This window comes from Gavia stellata, chromosome 9 (assembly GCF_030936135.1).
Source record: "Gavia stellata isolate bGavSte3 chromosome 9, bGavSte3.hap2, whole genome shotgun sequence".
In the NCBI taxonomy this organism is placed as follows: domain Eukaryota; kingdom Metazoa; phylum Chordata; class Aves; order Gaviiformes; family Gaviidae; genus Gavia; species Gavia stellata.
The window spans coordinates 5219426-5244429 of NC_082602.1; the positions used below are offsets into that span (position 1 = coordinate 5219426).

The window sequence follows — 25004 nt, forward strand, 5'->3', positions numbered from 1 at the left end:
TAATTTGAGTCTACTTATTTTGGTACCGTGTAGTGCAAAACAGTAGTATTCTTGGCCATATACCATTAAGCTATTCTTCCTCTGTTTCATTAGAACAGTTATTTCTTCTACCCTTGATACTATCTAACCAGAATTTTCACGCGTTTTAATGTACAAATACTACAATGCACAGAGATTTTTTTTTTTCCTGAGTTGCAACAGATTATCCATTGAAAGGTTCTTTTGCTTAACTGCCCAGAGTCTTGTGGGGCCAGCCAGACACTACTCCAGATGGCAAGTTGTTAGGGCTGGACAGAATGGCTTTGGAAGACTTCTCAACAGATGAAGGCTGTAATGTTCAGATTTTACTGGTTTTTTTTTTTCCCCCTGTAGTTCCCAGGGTGGGAAGGTACTGGGATGGAAGCAGAGTGCCGCCCGCCCACCTGCTACCACCTGTTTAGCTTTTGCAGTTTCTATAAAGCCTCATCTTGTCTGTAAGATACGATCATTTCTTGCCGGCAGGAGTCAAGAAAGGAGAGATTTCTGTTAGGAAGTTCTATCTTCAGATCTCAACAGTTCATCATTTCAAAATACTCTCCTAAACTGAATCAGACTTCTTTCATTTGAAATGGTCATTTGGAATTGATGTGTTTTTAATCCATTAAGATCTTTTTTTGGATTAAATGGACCATTTTCTTCAGTAACATACATTTTGAGAATGGAGATTTCATTGTTTTCTATCTCTTTGAGTTTAAAGAAACTAAAAGAATGAAAGCATAAGACATTAAAAACTCTTTATTCTTTCTTTAAGAAGCAATTTCCAGACATTCCCAGAAGAATCAGAAGACCTTTTATTTTATTACTACTATTTTTTTAGACGCTGAGAAAAATATTTCATCATTGATATCTGGAAACAGATTCAAGAGGTACGCAGGCTACTCACATGAGTGCTTTCCCTACCACTTTTTAGATACCTTTTAGATATCTTTGTGTGTGTGAAACTGAAGCCACATCGAATATGAAAACCTGTAAATCCAGTCATTTGGATTCAGGTGTAGAATCAGACATCCAGTGCAGAAGTGGACCAGGCTGTGTTGTGAAGTGCGGTTCAGAAAGGATGGAGAATGCTGCAAAGAGAAGACTGGCTGCCAATGCCAGGGAGAGAAGACGGATGCAAGGGCTGAACACAGCCTTTGATCGTTTGAGAAAGGTGGTTCCACAGTGGGGTCAAGATAAGAAGCTGTCCAAGTATGAGACCCTTCAGATGGCTTTGAGTTATATCATGGCTCTCACTAGAATACTTGCCGAGGCAGAAAGATACAGTACTGAAAGAGAATGGATTAGCCTTCACTGTGAACAATTTCATCCGGAAAGCTACCACCATTACACAGGACAAAAAATGGCAACGGACAGTGATCCTTACGCACAGCGAATATTCAGCTATCACCCTGAACACTTTCAAATAGCTAATTAGAACTTTTTACGAACTGAGAATATGCAGCAGGCCAGATGTGTAATTTAATAATTAGCAAGAGTTAATCTGCTTGACTAAGGTAATATTGGCATTATAATAGCTCATTCTTGTTTGCAACTTATACTAATTTGACAAAATAAATTTGCTTTGAGAACTTTAAATCAATATGCATTTAGGAAGATTGAATTTATTTAATGCTGGTGGAAAGCATACTTTTAATTTGAAATCTTTCTGACAGTTGCTTCCTAGTTCATCTAGTTAATTTGATTCTTTTATTTAATAAGTTTTTGGTGTTTTTTTTTTACTGTGACGAATCATGATAGTATTTTATACAGATCACGGGCCAAATTGACCCGCTGTGTAACTGAATGGAATAACACCAGAAATTAACTTCATTCCATGTTTTTATTTTTATGTCAGCTTTAAAATTATTCTTTGGTTTGTTTTCACATAAATGGCTCCCATGAAAAAAGTTTTATAATGTATTGGAGTTCTAGTCCTCAGAGAACTAACTTTCTTAAACTTTGTAAGTTTGACGTATGGGTTCCAAGGTTGTCTAGGTTTGCTTTAATCCAATTTATGGTGTCTCTTGTATGCTCGAAAAAGAGCTAGTTTCAAGTCACGAAAGGAATGTTTTTATTTTCAATGGCTGGAAAAGCACATGTGATTGTATATCATAAGTGAGAATGCTCATGTGAAAATAATCTAAACTTCTAGATTTTTGTAGACTTTAAATGTTTGGATTTTATTTTTTCATTTTGTGTTATCTGGAAACAGTAACAGATTTTGTAAATCATAAATAAAGTGTTTTCTATGGTATGTCCTCACCAACTACCTGAAATCCCTACTCTAGGAATTACTTACTAGTGGCTTTCCCACCCCAAATGTTACACTACTTCCATGACAGTCCTGACAGTTTAATGTGCAGAAGAATCAACTAGCGAATGATGCTTGCTTCCCAATTAGTGTAAGAAGTGTGTTTCGTGTACCCCCTGTGAAAACCAGCTTTTCAAGATAAGAGTTTGGTAAAAAGTTATACAGCATTCTTGCAAAGCAGTTGAGTTCATTTCAGCCCTGGTGATGCTCTGAATTGCTTTCTGTTGTTTGTTTCTTTCACTTGTGGAGGACAGAGGGATCTGGGTGGAAAAGGCAGAAGAGGAAAGGAGGTTGAGAAGGTTGAAAAATGAGTAGGAGCAGGACAGCTGGAGAAGCAGATGTGTTTGCAGCAGGATGTAGAGTCCGCAAAGTTCGACTGCCAATGTTGGTTGTGATGGCAGCAGACTATGAAGCTGAAGGGTACTTCTGCTGGTGCTCATTTCCAGAACAAGCCCTTGCTAGTGTTAGCCATGAGGGAGAAGGAGAAAAGGAGCTGCTGTCCCAGAACAGCTGTTGGTGGGTTTCCAGCAGGGAGGGCTGGCGGGTTCCCTGCTGGCTGCTGCCATATCTTATATTTTAGAATTCTTTCAAATGACAAATGAATAGCTTTGATAGGAGTTATTTTCAACAATTAAGCAGCTTTCAGTGAAAAACAAAAGCATCAAGAGGAACTAAGCCCTGTTTTGGGGGAGAGGGACTCTGCTGCAGGAACGCTTACATACAAAGACCTGACCTTACTGTCTGTCTTCTCTCAGAACCCTTGTCGACATTTTGCCCTTGGTCACCATTGTGCAGACTCATACGTTTCCTGAGGCGGGAGTTGGACTGTTCTTGGGGTGAAAGCTGCTGGGACAGGCTTTCAAGCTAGGTTAAACACATATAGGAGAGGCACTGTATATTCTGAGCAACTCTCTCCTTTAAACTCTGGAATGTTTTTTAATATATATTTTAGCCTCCCTAACAGTGATGAATAGAGTTAATTATTAAAATGTGGGCTTTTGCTTCTTAGGAATTACATTAGATCTTTATCAGCAAAGAGAAAGCTGATTCAACCTTCTGGGAATATGAAGTCATGTTACTCACCAATTTCTTTGCAGAAGTTTATATAGAGAGAATAGAATTAATTGTTGTCCATCCTATAGCCAAGTTAATGCCATTTGAATATTAGTCATCATTAAGTGGCAAGTTTATGTATGTAATAACAATCAATACAATCCTTAAATAATTAAATGATGTGTCATCTTTCACTAATTTATTAGCTGTAAACTTTAGGCAGACGTTGTCTCACCTGCAGTGCTAGCACACTAGTGGGTTTTCCATCCTGAAACGGGAATACGATGCAAATAAATCATGCAATTATATGACGTGGAGAACTTGGCTTAGTGAAAGATAGCCTTCTAAACCTTAGTTGGGAAGGGTAATACAATACAAAAGTATAAATACCAGAGTAGTGTGCAAGAACAGTGCTGATGTGTTTCTGCACTACTGGCATATAATTGGATTTGTGGGACATGACATTGCAGCTTACATGTAATTTATGTAGTACTTAACAACCATTTCTCTTCCGATTTTGTTTCTTCCATGCAGCATTGTAATTTACTGTCTACTGCATATGAAGATAGATATATTTATAAAAATAATGGATGAGTATGCAGTGAATGATTAAAGGAAAGTAAGCTCACATAAAGAGGAACAAACCAACACAAAACATAAAATATCTGCAGTCATGTTACCAAAAATCATTAAGAATTGAAACCAAAGTTCTAAAAAGCACTTTAGTGCAGTACATAGCTTGTGGACACTTTGTAAATCAGGTCGTTGCAATAATCTCTGCTGTTGAACAATACGATAAGATTGTAATCCCCCTTCTCTTAGATTCGGTTGTGCTAGTGGGAGGTGAAAGTTTTATTGATCTCTTTATCTGTTGATAATAATTAGTAATATTACTAGTAGAAAAATTGTGATTTTATATAATGCTGTAATGTTTTTGTTTCTTGGGAGGGTGCAGTGTTGAGCTGGAAGTTGGGATTTCTAATTTACTATAGCACAGAAGGCAGGAGAGTAAGTTCTTTGTAATGTATAGACAGCTGTCTGTCTATTGATGATCTGTCAAAGCTTTTTGGGGAGTGAATTGGGGCGAGGGGGAAGTTTAATCATTAAAAATTCTTTCTGAAGGCAGTCTGAAAAGCCGGTATTATCCTTGCTGGTTTGGACTTCTCAAACTCAACAACTATTCAAGAAGTCATTGGTTTCTTTTCATAGCTTTCCTTTAAAAATACTTTAGTGACACTTTGTGAAATGTAAACTTGACCGTTTAACTTGGATTTGATTATTGCTCCCAAATATTTGTTCCCCACTGGCTGTTTGATGCTTTTCAGATAATGGCTGTGACCCTTCTTCTGTACTGGATTTTACTGGTATGGGCATTTGAAGACCCTTCCCCTTAAATAATTACTGCTTCCAGTGGGCCTCCAAATGAAGCAAAAGCTTAGATGCTCAGAGCTTGGTGTGTTCTTAGTGACTGAGTTTTGTCTGCTCATAAATTTTTGTCCCACTGAACAGCAGTGCAAACCTGAAATACTTCTATTTGTAGTATGAGGACATTGTAATTCTAGAACCACATTATTGTGAAAACATTGGGGATGAGAAATGCTTGCTTCATTAGATTTTTGTTGCATGCTGTACAAATACATGTTTCACTATTGAAATTCAGTGTGAAAATCCAATGAACTATTTGTGGGAAATTAACCTTTATTCTTCTAAAAGGTTCAGACTGCAGGGTTTTCTATTTGAAGTAGCTATAGATACTCTGCTTCTATGACTCTTTGAATCATTCCACCCTGTTTTGACAAGGTGACCAGAGTTATTTTTGAACTCAGAACTGGAGTGACATTTTTAACTGCAGTGACTTTTCAGTGGCTGAAAGCAGAAGTAGGGTAGCAAATTCCCAAAATGTATGTTAGTAACAAAGTCAGTGGTTTCTTCCTGTGTAAGTATTGAGGTCATCAGCAGATATGTATTACATGTCTTACAACTTTAAATTATTCCAATTTTTTAGGCTTCTATTTTCCATCTCACCATTTATAAGGTATTTAGGGCACGGTCCATCTTGTACTATACACACGTACAGGGCAAAGCTCAGTTCTTGACTGGACTTCCTAAATGGTGCTGCAGTACAAATTCTGAAAAGTAAAAATCTTGCTAACCTTCATTACAGTCTTGTAAAATCAGTGACATTACAACTTCTTCATGGGGGGAAGCATGATTATCATTAGATTTTTTTAATATTTAGCTAAGTTTCCTATACCATGTTAAGTAGAATTTCCCTGGTGAAATCTTTGTGGAAGTCCCTGTGATGTGATTCACTAGGCACAAGTTTAAAAAAATATGATCTCCAGCCAAACTTTTGTTTTTCCAAAATAAGCTTTTGCCTTAAGATGGGTGCCCTTACACTTCCAGCTAGTTTTCAACTGTTTGGGCTAAGCAATATGGATGCTGTTTTCTGTAATTTAAGAGACAAATTTATCTAGATTTTTAAAATTCAATAAGAATTTACAGATCGGCTTCTTTTTGCTCTAAATATGTTCAGCTGTTCTATCTCTAAAAAATATTCAGGGGAAAAAAAATGCACTGAGAATAAAGACATGTTTATTCATTGAAGAAGCAGTACAGTGTTGCCTCAACACAGATACCTTATAACAGACATTGATTTCACCTGGTACTTGGGCACCTTTAAAAAAAATGCTTTACGTTTTAAACTTCAATTACATTTCAAGAAAACATGGCTTTAAAAAACCCAAAGCAAACCCATGTATAATATTTAAGTATCTTTTCTACCAAAGAGTACATTTTAATATTGTCTACTGAGTTTTTTTCTAATTTGTAATTCAGTTTTCTTTTGTACAGAAATTAGTATGCAAAATATATCTTACACAGAATTTGCTTAAAATGTCTGCATATGTAACTCCAAGGAAAAAGAAATTAATTTTTGAATGGCTTCCTGCAGCCTGGGGTGCATAGTTGGTTTTTTTTTTCAAGATTTCAGAATGTCTTCAGTATTTTTCCATTTCTTTACAAAACTGTGTTGCCTGCTATTAATGGATTGTATGATCCTAAAGGATGGTCAGTTTCTGAAAAGAATTTCCCACGGATATAAATGGAGAACTCCACTTAAATTCACAGCACATATGGCCCAAGATTTCTTTCCAATGTGCAATAAATGATTCTTTATACCTATAGCAGACTTGAAGTATAAAGGCATTAGTAAGAGCAGCTTGTGTTGCTCAGAGGAAATCATAAAATGTGTAGGAGCTGCTTTAGCTCATGGAACTGTAGCTGAGCTAAAATGGTTTTAAGAACATTGTCTCTGACCTAGTAGGCACAGAAGTGCATAGAAATCAAGGCAGGTAGAAATGGAGAAATATGGTTATGGTTACATGGGAAAGCAAAATCAGTACCAGCAAATGCAATGGGGTGCATCCTTTTTTCTCCCTGTTCTCTTCTGTATCTGAGCTATAAGATCCAGCTTCCTTCAAGTGTTGATTTTGCATCTGCTGCTCATTTAAAATTCATTTCAAAGACTACTAATGGACCCTTATACAAAGAATGTACTAAACCATTCAAGTTGAAGACCTGTATAGGGAAGAGTGAAATTCAGTGTGGTTTGTGTGTTTGATTGGCCCTCATTCAATTTTCACTTGTTCAAGTGCTGAATACATGGCTAAGGGTTAAAAAAATAAGTCCTCTGTAACAGGTCTTCAGTCCCCTACTGCACAGGGAGACTTCTAGGAGCATTGGTCTAGACCCAGTAAACAGGTATATCAGGGGGTGTGTGGGCTACGCGACCAATGCAGTAGGCAGATTCTGCATGAATTTTTGACACGATGGAGTTCAGCTATGACAGTCTGTAGGTATAATTACATGCTCAAGGCTTTGGAGACTAATTCTCCAAGATACTGAGAATTTGGCAAATCTATTGACCTTTAAAACATGCAAATTGCCCTAAAGACTCCTTGGCTTCTGCTCTGGTACTCATGAGAAAACTTGTTCTTTCTAACTTTGATGAAGGGGCTGAGGTTATCAGAAAAAGAAAGCATGATTTAAAACCAAAGCAAATTGATAATAAGAATTGTTTAAAAAAGCAACAACTGCATCTCACAACTACCTGCTAGAAGCATGGCTAGTATATAACTTGACAGTATTTTATAATTTTCTTCAAAATAATGTAAGGTCTGATTCCATTAATCAGCTGTCACAGCAAAGTTCTGAGGAAACCTCTGGTCTTGCTGCACACTTTCACAATTACTTGACCACATGAAGGACACACTCTTGTATGCAACTCTGAAGCTTTTATTTAAGTTTAGGTGAGACGAAGGGAAATACATTACTGAACAGGCAGGTGTTTGTTTTTTCCTTTCATATGCACTTAAAATATACTTTAAAACTGACATTAACATTTTTCTTCCCAGTGAGAATTACTTTGGATCAAAAAATAAAAAATATCAACTTTAATCAAGAAAAAATTATAAAATAGAATTTTAAGGCTCAAAGTGAACATCTTTGTATTAGAAATAGTAAGGCAATTAGCAATGAAACACTTCTGCAATATTTAACAGTTAAAATATTTCATTAGGTCTTGCTAATCATTTTGTATGAAGCCATTTTCCAGAAACTAACGCTTATAAACCTGGTAGAATTAAGAACACAGTTCTTAAAGGGATTCTTATTCCAGATTTGCTGCTTTGAAGAACCTATGATTACTGTAAACAGTTGGGGTTGGCAATTGTTTACATCTTAAGATAAAGACTGCAGACTTGGCTTTTTGTGTTTGAAGTGTGTGCTCTCATCTTCTCCTCACCTTAGCAGATGTGAGGCATTCAGAAGGTATGCTCCACTTTCCATATGGAAGCAAAGGAACTCAATCCAGCTGTTGTAGGGCAAGGAGTCCAACAGTATCAATGCAAACTGCTGTGTGATGTTGCTTGAGGACTGGGTTTGCAGCAAGCTGGACCAAAATTTTAAAGCAAAGATAATACTTTTGCTTTCTAGAATTGCAATACAAAAGTTGTAATTTCTGCTCTTCTTTGAAATACACTGTGCCTCTGTTTGATTGTATACAAAATCAGGACTAGAAGGGAACAGGAAACTAAATAAACCTACAAGATTCTGAATCAGAAAACTTTGAGAGGTTACAAAACTGAGCATTTCTGTATCTCGCTGATACGTTATGCTCTGCATGGTGGTGATTTAATGGACTTTTGGAAGATAATAGCTAACACTGACTTCAGTGGAAGTTCTAACATTGATTTTTGTTGTTGCAGGAGCCTGCCCTGAATAAGAGAATGAAATACCATGTTAGTGTGAAGTCAGATCGGTTATTCAATTAAACAAAAACAATGAACAGCCAAGCTGTTCAAGAAGGGAGCACAGTGGCATAGTCTCTAGTGCATCTTGACACTGTGTAATTAGGTAGTGCCATCCTTCACAGGACGTGAACTCGAACAGCATCACATGTTTTGTGCCAACTCAGTGTTGTCTCTGCTGCTTACACAAGCCTTTTTCCCTTGGCTTTTCCATCAATTAACAACACAAACATAATTTTGTGTCTTTTTCTAGCAATTCTTCTTTGTGATGAGCACATCACAATCACTACTAATTAACAGCATTTACATCCATTCACATAAGCTTCCTTAACATACTCATTTTATGGGTTCAGTATATGCAGAGGAGAAATGTCCTGTAGCAGTTAACGAGCAAAATTTAATGACTACAGAATATTTAGGATCAGATTCTGATTTTGTTTGTATCAGATGAACTGAAAGTGATTGAAATTAGTGACTTCTGCATTATGTAGGGAGATACAATGGGTAAAGTTTTGATCCTGTTCTAGTAAATTTGGTCAAGGAGAGAATGTTATAGTTCAGATGACAGATTTTGGTGATCCATTCTCTGTAGCCTACCTCTCAGCGAGACTTCTGGGGCCCCTTCTTGAATGACTAAGGATTAATCCTTCTTACACAGGTATTTTGGGAAGTCTTTCAGCAGTAGCTTCTTGTCCTCTCACTTCCAAAGAACTGAATGTACATTTTAAAAAACGTTGTACCACTTAATCCTCAGCTTGTCAGTTCAGGTTATAATGATGTAAGTTTGGAGACAGTCCTCTGAAATCACGGAGGAAGGGTTGAAGAGATACGGTTTATATATTTTCTCTGTGCACTTTGTATTTTAATTTGTACAGAGTTTCTGGGTGTGTTGTCTGATTTTGTAAAATGTGAGAACCAGTACTACTGTCAGTTATGTTAACAAGTATGATTCCAGTACTGGTAACCAGATATTTGCTAATAGTAAGTAATAGTATTCCTTTCTTCTAAACTGCGTCAAGAACTCTGATTAAAGTGATCACTCTTGTAGTTAGAATTGCCTAATAGGATATATCTCAATCTAAAAGGAATAGTTTGTGCTTGCTTGCTTGAATTCTTAGTTTCTACTCAATCAGTAGGTAACTTAATCCACGTAGGATATTGAGACAGGCAGTGGAAAGTAAAATAATATAGGAAGTATAGAGTGATTTAGTTCTGAAGGAACCTCAGGAGGTCATCTGGTCCAGCCCCTCACTCAAAGCCAGGCAGTGGGGTCACAGGGGATTTCTAACTAGACAATTGCTTGACTAAGCCTGTGCTAGGTATAAAGCCTGATGGCTGATATACAACTTGGAATACTTTGGATCAAAATCTACTCTTCAGTTCTGGCATGAAATAATGGGAAGACCAGGGCTGTAGATGGGAGTAGAATTTTATCTTTTGTGTCTTAATTTCCTCTCTTCCCACTTCCCAACAGCACTGGATTAAATAAGCAAAATCCAGTAACTTTCCTTGGATTATTTTTCCAAGAGTAGTTGCTAATATGGGAAACTTTAAATTTTCGGTTGCCCAACTCTGACTCAGTCTACGTTTAGTTTTGGAATCCCTAAGCCTTCCTAAAAACAAGTGAAGATAAGAGGAGCAGTAGGTTTTCTATCCTGGAAAATCAGACCCACAACGTGTCTTAAGTTGGGCACCCCATAACTGAAGTCACTTGAATCAATGCATCACTTTTAATAGCTTTTAGTTTTATTTTGCTTGCCAGGGAGGAGGTACAACATGGGCAACAACTGGTATTTCTGCTTTCCCACTGAAATACCTGCACCTTCTTTTGTCTCAGGATAAGAATGTATTTTAGCTTCCTGGTCTGTTCAGTCTGGGGTGAAATTGCCTGCGATTTCTAACAAAAGCATGACATTTATGATGATGGTTTTGTTTCATGGTCTTCACTCAGGTGGGAGGTGGAACAATACAAGAAATTCACTTCCTCTAAACCCTTAGGGAACCAACAGTTACAGACAGCATAAGCTGTATTTGTAGGAAGCCCAATGAAAGGCTATCTCTTTCTCAGTCTCTGGCTATATCCAGTATCCTTTTGCTCTTAAGATAACTCCTCATTGTTTTCTTTGCATATGTAATTTTTTAAAGTTACATTTTTAACTTTGACAAAATTCAAATAAGATCTAAAATGAAAGTATCTGTTAATTTTTCTTTTCATCTCTGTGACTTTCATCAGGACTTTGTTGCATTCTCCAGCCATGTTGAAAGCAGTAGGTAAGAACTGCTTGGAAACAATATCCAAAGAAGAGGGATAGCAATAATTTAAAGGTGCAGGAAATCATCTTAGACATTCACAGATTCTAAGTGCTGGGAGGTATTAATACAACTGTAGAGACACTAGAGATACTTAAATCAATCAAATATTGTCACTTAACACCTTCTGTTGCACTTTCATTAAATTGCCTTATTTATTACTACTATTAGTTACAGTAGGTTTCTTAGCTCTTTGCACCTAACTGTTGCTTAACTTCATAACTTTTGTGTATTAACAGAAGTTTCTCTGTCTTTATAGTAGACACCACACTTGTGATTATTTCCTAAATAATGGTGAAAATTTAAATTCTACCAGATGACAATTTCTTTTCAGTTAGTTAAAAAATAAGCTAGATGGTAGATGCGCTTTTCTTTTAGTCACGTTAAAAATTAGGAAAGAGACTGATATTTAAAACCAGTGAAGTTACAAGCTTGATATCATCTGTGTTTAAAGGCAGAGAATCACTATCACTGTAAAGAAAAAAAGTATGAAGCACATCTGGAAAATAGTTTCAGCTATGGGCTCTAGAGAACATGCTTCAGACAACAGGAATCTTGGTTTCCTATGTTAGCATCCTATGCACGTGCCCTGTACCTTACTTTATGAACCCTTACGCCACGAGTACACAGTTCATGGAGTACACACACACACAAATATAAATATATAGGGTATACAGCTGTACCTACATGAAATGCTATATTTATCTAGTCGAGTTCAAAAATTCTAAGATTATCTGGCATAATAATATATAAAAATGAGTTACATCTTTTCCCTTTAACTTGTGCTTTGTGATTATCTGGCATGTTTTTTTAGAATTACATTCAAAGTCATGTTGTTTACCCTCATTCAGGATTGTTGTTATTATAATGTCAGTGCTTTCACTGGCAGTGTTCCAGCTAAACATCATCAATCCTTAACATGGCTTGCTACAGTACAGTAGCTTTAATTCAAGCAGTAAAAGTGGTATTGGTTTTTAAGTGCTGAAAACTATGTTTACTATGTAATTCTTAGCAAACTACACAGTACTGAATTTATTGCACAACACTCCATACCACTGTTATCCTGCAGTAAAATAATATGCAAAAGTCTTGTATGATACGTTACTTGCAACATTTGCAGCAGCAGTACACTTAATTACAAACAGTTGCTTGTAAACCTTGAGCATCTTGACTTGTACCTCTTTTTTTTCTTTCACAGTTCTAGTATCTCTGCAGGTGTAACTGGAACAATTGTTCAATTGTTTGTTTTTCAAAGTTCTTCACTCTCCACCACCTTTTGGGTTGGGGATGAAAACAGCACAGGGCTTTCAGTAGTTGGGAAGGCAGAAAAAATGTCGAGTCCTTGACCGGTAAGGTTTGCATACCGGCTGCCACCAGGTCGAAGCTTTATTGGTTGCGGAATTTGACGGTGCCACTGAGCTGAAGGAACAGAAACAGAATAGGCTGTATAAACCTCTAATTAAGTTAGTGATGAAACAACAGAAATCAATGCACACAACTGAAAAGTTGCTTCCAACATCCTTGAAGAGAGCACAGCATTGTTGTTCCCTGTTTTAAGATCTGTTCCTTCAAATATTATCATTTACGTAGTTTATATGTTGAGTCTTTTTATTGAAGTCTACAGATGGAATTCCATCCCTGTTCAATTCAATGGCAACGTTTACATGGATTTCACTAAGTCCAAAATTTAATCATTTAGTCTTTGGAGCCTTCTCCAAAGCTCTTGCTCAAAACTAAAAACATACTATAGCATGAACAGAGATGAACAAACTGGACATGGCTCTGATTTTGTACTACTCCATCCTCTGGGGGACTTTTCTTCCTGATTTTTTTTTTTTTTTTGGTGGTATTTAATTTCAAAGTAATAATATAGGGAATTTTTTTAAAGAAGTGATTACAATTTTTATTTCCCTCTACTACTGACAACTCGTAACACGTGTCCTAGATTTTTTTAAAGATGCTGAAAGAAATGTAATCCAGAGACGCATGTTCAGTAATTTAAAAGTAACATTCAACGTGTTGCCATATGAACAAATGCCGTTACAGTTTTGTAAGAATATTTAGCTATTATATAATATTTAACAGTTGTAATTCTTAAAACACTTCAGAAAGGAGAAATTGATATTATCTTTGCTGGTGCAAAACCTCCAGGTCTGCACCCAAACTGGACAAACATATCTGTTGGCAATTAAAATGAAAGGGTAGAAGTTCAGGCTACAGTACTCTGAGAATAGCTTAGTGTGGGAGACCTACAATCTACATGTTAAGCATTGATAGGAAATGTTCATTATCTTTCCATGCTGGCTTTTGACCCTGTTTATCTGGAAATATTTGAGAAAAAGCCTCCTTTTTTCTTGCAGCCCCCAATTTGTTTCTAGTTGAACAATACACTCATTATTTACTGTACTTCTTTCTCTGCACATGGAATTGCAAATGTCAGACCACACTTTCAATCCCCCAACCCCATCCATTCAAAATAGCAAAAAGGAAAATTATTTCGACACTCCCTTTGGTGTATAAGACTTGCAGAGTCTTTAGAAAATGTGGTTGGAATCAGGGAGCATTTCTTACTTTCCATCTTTTTCCTGTTTGTACCTTGAATCCTTTATATGAAAATTTAATTTATGTCTTGCAACATTTAGATACCTGAGGAATTATTTTTCATTTTATGTGACCTTTTTTGAATCAGACTCTCACCAGCCCTCTCTTGAACATTACATTACTATTGTCTGTATCACCACAAGGTGGCGGAAAACTGACAGCGATGCACTGGTGACTTGTGGTTATCCCTGATAATTAAGGGTTGGGTTTTTTTTAAAATGAGAAATACAAGGTTGAAAACATGGGTTTTTTTTCCTTTGAGGGTATGGCTATAATCCAATAGTTTGTGGAATGTGTTTTCTGTTTTATTACGCTGCTTAAGTGATCAAAGTACTCTCTTGCTCTAGATAAATTATCTTGACTATTACATCTTGCATAGATACGGAGTAATTAAATGATGTGCTGTAGTTCTTCAACTGGGCTGGGGCCTTCTGAGTCCTAGACAAACATTAGATGCAAACTAGCTTCCATTAATTAGGCATAGTTTGCATTATACATGCTCCGTAGAAGAAGGGGTCTACTTTCTTGTGTGCAATTTATTGTTCCATCTCAGGTCAGGGCTGTAGCACAGGCATGTGTCAGGGAGAACAGAGTTAAGGTTCAACTTAAATACGTGTTTATTACATGCTTATGTGTCTAGGGAATTTGGAAGGTGGAAAATGGGAGTAGAGAATACTGTGCAAAATTCCTCCTCTGTCTTTTCTCTTTACCTGCCTTTAAACTGATGCAGGAGAGCTAATTTGGCCATTTAGCTGTATCATTACACCTCCTCCTGGTGGCCATAGTAAGCTGTGGCCATGCTGTGACACTAATTCCTAATCCATGTCAAGGCCAGCAATTTATGGACTAAGAACTAGGTGCAGGCTGGGACCGGTCAAAGAAATATTTACTAGCCAATACCTACCGTATATGTCAAGTCTAGCAGTACAAGAGACAATACCAGCTTCATTTTTTGCAGACAAGGTATACCAGCCAGCATCTGCTTTCTTGGCAGGTTGAATCAGGAGGCAGACATAGCCTGTTGTATCTTGATGCATGCTGGGAAAACAAGTGTTTTGGAATTAGTATTTCTCAAGAGCATATAATCTTTGAGATTTTACAATATGTACATTAAATATGAAATAGATAAGTTGTATTTTCAAAGAGCTAGCAGTCCAAGACATTTATAGCCAATAGATTTGCTTTCAGTATCGCCTCAACCAATAATCAGAGCAGCTGAAATCTGGTTTTGCTCCTCTCAGCTGTGCAAAGCCATGGTGTGACAGTGTGAGCTGAACTGTTGCTCTGTATATCTTAATACTGGAATTGCTTATTGAATTCCAGTTAACTAAAGCCATGCAAAGCTGCTGCACGGTCATACTGTATTTTTTCCTAGTTCAGAGGCTGGAAGAATAACGTAACAAAATACCAAGAACATTTGTACAAAGTTGTGATGTTTTTCACAACAGTAACCGGAGCAAGCCAAAAAGTTTCTTATGGTACCCTTTTCCATGAGAAAATGCCTGAGTGGCAAAGTCTTAAAGATTTGCTTGGCCAGCACTCTAAAAGCAACCTGCTTCATTATTCCCTCCTCTTCCTTTGGTCTTCAGTGATCCAAGACTTTCTGGCTGCAACTTCCAGGAAAAACTACTCAGTAGTAGATCAGAGAACTGAGGCTCCTCTGCTCTCTAGGCTGTGGTTGGTCCTTTCTATCAACCCAAGTGTTTCCCTCATTATAAAGGAAGAGGTGGGAAATGAGCACATCAGAATATGTGAAGTTGCAGGAAGTTCTGAAATTCGAGATTTTGTTTCCTTGTGAACTGGAATGAAACATCAAACCACAGAATTTCAGGTCAAGAGGACATTTTGTGCTTCCGATAGCTCTCATAAAAAAGGAAACATTCACCCTTTGCTCCCTGCACTACATAATTTGCCTTATCCTGGCGGTGCAGTAGTATAGAAGCTGATGCATGTCCATATCATGATACAAAAAAAGTCTGTTGGCTTCAGGCAGGAAGATAATAGTGGGGCAAGATAGGAACAAACAAGGACAATGCTGCCCATCGCTCAGGTGAATCTGTGCAGAACCACTTGAAGCACTGGGGGCAGGCAGTCTGGTCAGGACTGGCTGAAATAGCAGAGGTGTTACAGGCCTGATGTTAGCTCCTGGCACTGTGAGGTGTGAGAGGTTTCCTTTAGTCATTCCTCTGCTGAGCTGAAGCAAAAACTTGGTTTCTAAGCTTCTGTGAAACAACTGGAAATGAGGCATTTTAGGACAGTTGTTCATTTTGCATTTACTACAGTGTTTGCATGTGTATAACCGTAATTCCTGTGAAAGTACCAGTACTTGAAATAAATCCTTGAGTAATCTGCCTAGAGGCAAAGGAATAAACACTACAGGCTGTAGAAGATCAGAGTCAGGTGGGCTTTTTGGAAAGGGACAGCAGTCTCTCAGTGGGGACAGGGAGACCACTGAGAGATTTTTTCAAGTAAGCTTTCTCTCATGATAGGTGTGCTTTCATAACAAGTGCTGCTGCGGAGCCAGTTTTCTTTACAGATAGCCTGCATGGTATGCATGTGAAAACGTAGTACTTCTTGAAGTTGATCTCAGAGATCCAATGACTGCATCATATCATTAGTTGGAGCCAAGTGAAATAAAATATGAAAAATCAGCTTTATGCTGAAGTAGAAATCTTAAAAAAAGTAAATGAAAACAATTAATTTCTCAATAATTACAGCCAGGAACATTATTTAATCAGCTTTTCTTTTGCAAAACCTAAAAAATAGTGATGCATTTGAATGCAAGAGCTGAACCCGAACATTGTTGTATTTTGTAAGCGTGGATCAAGCATTTTGTAAGCATCCCTATGTTTGTGACCACACTTTGTTATCAGCCTCTGCATCTGATAGGCTAAACGCTCTTTTATCCTGTGCTCTGGGGCATTCAAAACCATGTTCTAACTGTTCTGAGTTTGAATTCATCCATAGTTAGAACTAAACAGAGGAAAAAATAGTTTAGAGAGAGAATAAGGTGCTAAAACGCATTAAAATACCATATCATAGTATCTTTGATAAGAAGATGCGTATGCTGTATCAGGCCTATGGTCCGAAAGGTCTATCACCACTCTCTGAAGCAGTGGCATATTATGTTCCATGCCTTTATTCTGAACCAAGGAAATAGCTGTTGTTCACCTCACAGTGAAGCTGGCTTTTTAGAACTTTATGTGGGTGAAAGAAGTTGTTTTAAGAAGAATACCACCTGTACTTAACACATAGGTTCTCATGGAAACAACTGGTCCAGCCACAAGAAACTCCAAGCATGGGTACGATGGTACAGTACCTCATCCTCTCTCTGTTTGATGGGATGGTCTCATTATCCTTCTTCCAGTAAAATATGGGGGGTGGCATTCCTACAACTCGGCACTCTAATCTGACGGGGTACCCTTCAGGAACACCACAGTTCTGAAGCTTCTCCAAAAACATGGGGGCTTTTTTTACTTCCTTTGCTGGAAAAATAAAAAGAATTACTGAACAACAGATATTTTATTCTTTGTTTCACTTTGAACATTATGGAAGAAAATGACCAAAAATTATTCTTGTGATATCAAAATAGGTTGTGAATTTTTGATGGGATATTGGAAGGAAAGTGAAATGCCATGACATAGCCTCTGTAAGGGAACATAAAGAAAATAATAGGCAGAACTGATGTTCCTAAAAGAATGTATGCATATCTAATGGGTGTAAACATACTACCATTGCAGGAAATTCATGCCAGATCTATGAATTTTGATATCTCATGTCTCATAAGGCTTTATTAAAGAACAGTATTCAGATTTGTATTTTTCTATTAAAATCATATTTAAACTAATAAAATTGGGACTAAAATCTAGAGGACCTCAACATATATTATGAATTCAAACCTTAAGCATTTTCTGGGGAGAAAGTTAAGAATGTTATTTTCCAAGACAAAAGAGGTAAAGTGGTGATGAGACAGAATTCTTACAGCCCTCTGTTAATAACAGGAGTGCACCTATCGACTGAGCACCAGGTCCATTTCCCTCCATCAGATGAGTTTTATAGCTGTTGAACTCTCCTACTCTCAGTGGATTAACTACTTATTTATACTTGTCTGTAGGGAAACTGAGTGAGGTAAGTTTGAAGAAGTGCGTACAAATAACTTCATCATTGTGACTAGTTTTTCAATGACTCTTACCTACAACAGTGAGCTCCAGATTAAATGAATTTTGTCCTGTTTTATTAGTGGCAAGGCAAGTATAAGTTCCAGCATCATTTTGTGAGAGAGGATCAATAAGCAGAGAGTGAACTCCAGTCTCTCTGACCAGCATCTTGTGGGAGCCATCTGGTAGCACACGTTTGCCATTCAGAAGCCACGTCAGGTCTGGAGTTGGTAACCCACTCACCTAACAGACAGTGAAACAGCTAGAGACAAGTGTCAAACTGACAAGTAGATTTTAGTAAACGCATAAGTAAGCCTTTTTTCTGATACCATCTGAATGATATCAGAATCTAGAACAGAAAGGTTTTTTTTTTTAATTTCTCAGCTTCTGTTTTTCTGCTGATTAGTTCCAAAAGGAAGAAAACCAGAAAACAAACAAGCAACAAAATCCCAAGAGAAACAAGTACATGAAATGCCTACATTTTTCTTAGTCAGAAAGGAAGAAACTTGGTTATATATCAGATTCACAAAAGACTCCTAGTAATCTGCTAGTTTGTTTTTTTTTTTTAGTGTTGAGTATAAGTCAAACCCCTGGATCTAAACCGCTACAGAGTTTAATAGAGATAAAAAAGAGTTCTATACAAATGACTTCGTATTTGGTAAAATTTGATGAAGAATGATAAAGTTCTTTGTAGCTGTTAAACTTACATGCTTTAGAACACTATAGATTAAGTATTTTTTAGAAAGGTTATTAGACTGTATTATAGTCTTAAAGATGTTTCCAATAGATAGAAGTACTTACTCATATCTAAAATACTGCTTTCCAAACAATGTTCTACAAACCAGAGAAAGAGGGAAGTGGAACTTGCCTGAATGAGGACTGCTGTCTTCCAGGTTTGTGCAATACCAGACATGCTTTAAGGCTTCACAAGCTCTGCCAGGATAGCAGAGCTAAGAATAACCAAATTCTTTGGCATGCTCCCTAGTAAACTTTACATCGTAAATTAAGTAGTAATGAATCTTGTTCATCTTCAGGGCATTAACTTCTGCTTCAGAGCTTCTACCCTGTTCAGGGTAGGAGACGTTCTGGAGCATGGAGGAGGTCAGTGTCAGCACTACCACCTTTGCTGTGCTACTGGGACATAGAGGGACTACCAAAATATATTGGAGCAGATGAGTTTCTTAAAGCTGTTCAATAACAGGATGTTCACTGTGTGTACTCTAACCTCTGACAACTCTCTCATGTGGGGATTTGAATCTGTAAATGGGGATGTTTCTGCATCTGTGCATGCTGGGGAAGCATAAAATGAGCTGGGCTCTGTTCCCTCTTTTCAGGGAGTATTAATCTTCAGTAATTCAGTCTGATACAATGGGAACATTTGTTTGAACAGAATAAAACATGCTGAATCCTCTCTTTCTCATGGTTTTGTGCTATTCTGGATTATGTTCAAGAATCTGATAATGGAGCAGAAGGACCTGTCATTCCCAGATGAACTTCAGGAGTTTGGACTGGTAGAGGACACGGTGAACATATCTAGTAATTTGAACAACCTTGTAAGTGAGCCTTCTATTTCTGGGGCTGTGTTTTCTGTGTTCTTCATTCCATATAGCATGTGTTGAAAAGAAATCCCCTGAATCAGCTCAGAGACAATGGCAATAAGAAATGATTTTAAAAAATGAAGCATTAAAATTTTAACAGAAAGTGTTCATGCATGCAATAAAGAACATGAAAACACCTAGTAATACATGTACAGAGGTAGGGAAAGTGAGAATGAGCAGAGGAAACAGTTAATACCTTACAATCCAACCTACAAAGTCGCCCTTCGTGTGCTACCATGTCACCTGGAGCCTGTAGAAAGTATGGCCTGAAAAAGCGTTCTTGAACTGCCTCTTTGTCTCCTTCTGGCACCCGGGGTCGTGTTCTGCAACACAAAAATTGCATGTATATGTTTGGAAGTCAAACTTTTTTTCCTAATGCTTAAAAAAAGGAAGAAATTGTGGAAAAGGATGAACAGATACCTTGGGTTAAATAAAAGGACAGAAAGAAATGGTCTGATTGTAATTCAATACTTGCATATTTTCCATTTAGAAGGATTATCAAATAAGCTATATCGTGTAGTATCATTGGATTCCCAAGCTGTCCTTCGCTTCTTTTTGCTTTTCTGGCTGAATTTCATCTTGATAATCCATCCCTTGCCTTTAACTCCACTGCAACAGGTAAATTAAATAATACTTTACACTTAAACTTCCCTGTAAGTGAAGATGACCTTCAAAAATACTACGTTCTAGAAGTGACCTGTTGGGAGGGAACTGCTGCTGTTATTTCCATTTTATGGCTGAGAACTGAAGTACAGTGTGCATTGAAGTACAGTAGCTAGTTATTTTGAATGCCTTCAGTAAGAAGCATAAAGAGGGTCTGAAGGTCTTGTCTTTCCTTTTACCTGTGAGGCTGAATTGTTGATATTCGGCCCCGAACAGGGATACTCTGAACCATCAGGTGGCCTGAACAACTGATTCTCCCCTGCAAATCACAATGGGGACAGAATTAATAGTTGGTTGGCTCATTTCATTTTAAAGTATAAATATTAACATTTACAATGCATTAGGATTTATTTTTATAAAGTAACTGAACTATAGTGTAAATATTACTTTTTCAAAGCAAATGCTATTAGCATGCAGTGGAGTGCAGTTGAGGCAGGGGTTTCTTTGTGTGTCTAGAGCAGTGTGTTTCTCAGACTGTTCAAAGCTGTGGCAATGCATTTCGCAGCGGTGCTATGTAAACCAGCTTAAGCAGTGTCTGTCCCTGCTTGTTCATTCCTGCCACTGTGTCTCCACAGGTACTGTGTGCTAGTACCTGTGTACTAGCATTCTTGTTTATACAGCCACACAGAAACTAAAGAGCAGTTGGGCTGAAATATAATTCAGAAAAAAGGAAAAATTTAAACTGGAAAAAGTTGCCTGATCTACTTGAGTGTACTGCTAAATAAACAGCTAAGCTAGCACATAGGGTGAAGGAGAATGGCATTAGGGGATGGGACTATTTGCAGATCCACATCTTTGCATCCTAGATGAAGAATAACTGTGTTTGGTAACACTTCCAAATTTGATGTAACTTTTTGTTTCCCCTTGGTCTATTCTTTCTGCCTAAAATACCATGTCTGTCTGGTCACCACATCTCAAAAGGTATCTATCAGCAACAGAGAGAGGGTCAGAAGATAGGGCAGGAGTTATTAATGTGAAAAAATGTCCTTAATGATTGTGACTGGGATGTGGAAGAATAGGGGAGTAGTTTCATCGTTGTTCATTACATGGTTTCCTCTCCTATCCTCTGAAGCATCTGATTTTTGATACAGTCACCACTTGATGTCAGACTAGGTGGCCCAATCTGTGTTCCTATTAACATATATTAGAAAAAGATGAAACAAGCATTTTTGTAGAGGAAAACACCTTACTTGTGGGTTTGCAGCCATAATCGTATAGTTGCCATCATCATCGTTAGTAGAAGCTTCAATATGTAAAGAACATGTTCCATCTTCTTCTCTGTTCATTTTGAAATGCGGGTTTTTCTTTGAAATCTGCTTGCCATCCTTGAACCAGTATACCTGTAGTGATCAGACCCCCCCAGTGACTTAACACTTGCTCTGTAGTGGAATAGTGACTAGAAAAAATGTAGATAAGAACATGATATAAGTTGATCAATTGCTAGTAAAAATTTTAGAATATTATAAAATTTGCAGATCAGTTACAATGTGAAATAAAATGATTCCAGGTTGAACTCAAAAAGATGCATATCTCCTTTATGTAGCTGAGCCTGTCAGATTCTCTTTTTTTGGCTATAGATGCATTACTGGTTATCTCAGATGAGTTCTCATCTTTCTGAGAAGTTTTTTTTTGGGGGGTTTATGAAGTTCTGTTTCTCTTGGAGTCAGGTGGTTGTGAGGCAGTCCATACAGTAGTACATCAAGGCCTGATACATGCTCAGGAGCAGATATTGTTATTTTAGAAAACAGGGGGGGAAATAATTTGTTTTAGAGCTCTCTCCACAGAGCCATGTTCTTAGGAGTGAGACTTTCCAGAGGGATGTATGGAAAATAGCGGATAGTGGATTTTTATTCCTTTACTGCTAACAGTGAGGATGACCTACCTTGGGAACAGGTATTCCAACTATTTTGCAAGTGAATGTAATAGGAGATCCTTCCATTACCCGAAAATGCTTGAGTCTCTTATCAAAGATCGGTGCTATGTATTTGCCTGTAGGGATTTCCTCGTGTTGGACTTCATCATCTGATTCATCCACTGGGGTACGTTCAAGGCGAAATTCTATTTCGTTCATCAGCCTCTGCTCAAAGCTTGAAATCCTGTATTCCTGCAGAGTGAGAGAGGCACGGTTCTGAACAAGGCAAGTTGTGTTCTGTGGTATTTGCAGTCATTTGCGCTTTTAGACTAGTTCTAAAATGAGTGAAAACAATTCCTATGTAAACTAGGACATATTGAAACAGTCTGAATTTGGTCTGCAGACACAGATTCTCACTGCATCTTAAGTTTGCAAAATGTAACTAATGAAACTGAGTTTTTTCAAAGGCAGCTAAAAAATGAAACATGTAATTCCTCTAAGTCCCTATGAAAACACTGTACTCTTGCGCACTGTTGATCAAAAAAGATCATTAAAATATTTGTGTTCAAGTATTAGTTACCTGCTAATTATAGAAATGAATACTGCTATATATTTCAGTTCAGAATTAAATAAGGAAAACTATACCTACCAGAAGAGAAAGCTAGGAAGAAAGTGAAATATTTTCAGAGTAATTTACCTTCAGGTTAAAACTTGACCAGATTTCTAGCTGGTGTAACTGAGAAAGCAAAACATACCACATTTAAATCCTTAGAAGATTAAACAGGTGATGCAAGAAAACCAGTATATTCCTACATAAATGACCATTTCCAGATAGTTTTATGTGATTATGAGCCTCCTCCTAATCCCCTGAAGTAAATTAGAAACCTCTCATTACTTAGCTGTTTTGCATGAGGATGTCTCTTGTCAGACCAAGAGGCATTTGACCAAATGTCTCTTGCTGTGACAAGTGAAGCTTCAGACCAACAGCCAGCTTTTGACACCAAACTGATGTTTATCCTGGGCATGGTGGAATGCTACAGGTACACCTGAATGGACTTTTCTGGTAGCAGATGCTGCCTAGCTACACTAACATTGACAGCTGCAAGAATATCTTGCTTAAGTCATTATAAACTATCTTGTGGGGAAGCTTGTATTACCGTATGTAGGTCTGTAACAGTAACCAAATCAGTTTGCTCAGACCTGGATTTATGCAGTTTCTAAGTCCAGAGCTTGCATTCCTGCTTCTATTGAAGGGCACTGACATCTCTGAGAGCAGGCTTATGTTTTATTCTACTTCTGTGGCAAGCTTGGATCTTCAGAATCTCACTTTAATCTGTCAGATCGTGCTATTACAATGGGGTTTGTTGCTTTTTTGTAGGAAGGAAATGATCTGTGGTTTGAAAGAGAAATACTTGAGCAATTCCAAAAGTGCAATTCACATTTTTTAAATAGAATTTTAGAAACTGATGAATAGTAAATAAGGCTGTAGCCTATCCATAGATATATTCCGTTTGCTGAAAAAACAAGGTTCAGAAAATGCATCTCCTCTGAAATGTTATAGAAAGGTAATTAAAGAACCAGCAAAAATCCCAAATCACTGGGACTTACATCCTTGATCATTTAGCCATTCCATCATATGGCTGATTATGCTCTTGACCAGTAGTTCCCAAATAGTAAGGAGCAAAGATGGAGAGGCAGCACAAAATTTTAGCTGACAAAGTCCTCTGATTTCTTCAGGAGACCCAGGAGACGGAAGTTACGAAAGGTTGAGAGGTTACAGGGGAGTTTTGAGGAGACAGTGGTCTGTGACACTTGGGGGGTGAGAGGAGGAAAACGTGGCAGCCACAAAGTCAAAAAAGTTGGAAATTGCCATAGTGGAATAAATGCTCTGGTAATATCTGATTTTGGTACTGTAATGGTAGATGTTGTATATCAGTCTTTTCATCTAAAATCTTTTTTGGGGGGGATCACTGTAAGGTCACCTTTAGTAAAAATTCGCTATGGTAGGAAAAGGCAGACAGCTCATAGCAGGGAGGAGAGGACTTTGGTGAATGAACTGTCTTTGCTGGAAAGTGAGTCCTTCTTTCATGCCTCCCTTCTCCTCTGATGCTGCAAGGGCTGTTCCTTCCACACGGCTTTGGAGCAGTGCTGATAATTACAAGGTAACAGGAGTGTTCACAGGGAGCTTAGATTGCTGGGTCCCCCCCTTAGAGATACCTTCCTTACCTTCAGCACTCTCCCTACACTCTGACAGGGACAGTCTACTGTCTGGTACTTTCTTCAGATGTACCACTGCGAGTGCAACTTTGCCAAGCAGGAATTTTTGAGCTTGCAGGTCCGTGGAAGTGTGTGAGACCTGCGCCAAAGGCTGGGAGCCAGCCGCTAGATGGTATTATCCACTTTCTTAGTTGGCTTTGTTTGCTCTGTGGGCTGGCCAACAGCTGGTGATCAGCAAACAGCCTTATAAAGTTTCATCTCGTTGAGCTTTTTTTCTTTCACACAGCATGTCTCAACAAATCACTTTAGTAGATCAAATTCTAATCTCAGTTAAGCCAGTGTAAAACCAGAGATTCTCTGATTTCTGACCAACCAAAGCTATCATTTTTCCCTTTAGATGGCAAGAGCTGATTATAGTGTTCTAAGGGAAAGTTAAGCAATCAGTCTTTTACCCTTGACACTGACAAAAAGCCTGTGTGTTTTTAGGAACAAAGAATCAAGTAAAAATCAGGGAGTGACTACTATGTTTTAAGCAGCAGCCATGTCACCAAAATGGACTGCAGTTGTATTTTGGTTCTAGAGTCTCCCATAAATTAAGGAATTCAGATCTAAATACTTTGTTGCCAGCATTGTACTGAAGAACATATTTGAAGTTTTGTTTTCCTTCCATTTCTTTGAGAGCTTTAATAGTTTCCTTCATGTTGTTTAGGTAGTTCTTGACAGCAGAGGGCAAAATCTGTGGCAAAAAAATTGCATGTACTGAGAAAGGATTACCTTGAGTCTCTGAATTTTTCAGTAGGACCTGAAGATACTATATGTAATTCTTCTAAGAATGAAATTGTTTTCAGGGATTTCACATGCTGTGTGGCCTTTGGAAATGTGGAGGCTAATTAAGGCTTAATTAAGCTAGAGGTA

General features: G+C 37.7%; 2 protein-coding genes across 2 annotated transcripts in view; one reads left to right on the forward strand and one right to left on the reverse strand.

Moving 5' to 3' along the window:
* The first annotated feature begins 997 nt into the window (after nucleotides 1-997).
* ATOH7 (atonal bHLH transcription factor 7) lies at nucleotides 998-1453 on the forward strand. Its single transcript, XM_009809446.2, has one exon. It carries the CDS (start codon nucleotides 998-1000, stop codon nucleotides 1451-1453), a length of 456 nt encoding a protein of 151 aa, XP_009807748.2.
* A 10599-nt stretch (nucleotides 1454-12052) lies between these two features.
* MYPN (myopalladin) overlaps nucleotides 12053-25004 on the reverse strand; it is a 59905-nt gene continuing 46953 nt past the window's right edge. Inside the window, exons 13-20 of the mRNA XM_059820972.1 lie at nucleotides 21903-22124; nucleotides 21211-21360; nucleotides 20200-20279; nucleotides 19554-19680; nucleotides 17795-18002; nucleotides 16922-17087; nucleotides 14507-14640; nucleotides 12053-12420 (exon numbers count right to left, since the gene is read on the reverse strand). Coding sequence (XP_059676955.1) covers nucleotides 12251-12420; nucleotides 14507-14640; nucleotides 16922-17087; nucleotides 17795-18002; nucleotides 19554-19680; nucleotides 20200-20279; nucleotides 21211-21360; nucleotides 21903-22124 — 1257 coding nt within the window. The 3' untranslated portion in view covers nucleotides 12053-12250. The remainder of the gene's footprint in view (nucleotides 12421-14506; nucleotides 14641-16921; nucleotides 17088-17794; nucleotides 18003-19553; nucleotides 19681-20199; nucleotides 20280-21210; nucleotides 21361-21902; nucleotides 22125-25004) is intronic.

Coding starts and splice junctions, on each gene's coding strand:
- ATOH7 (XM_009809446.2), top strand. CDS start 998: ATGAAAACCTGTAAATCCAGTCATTTGGATTCAGGTGTAGAATCAGAC.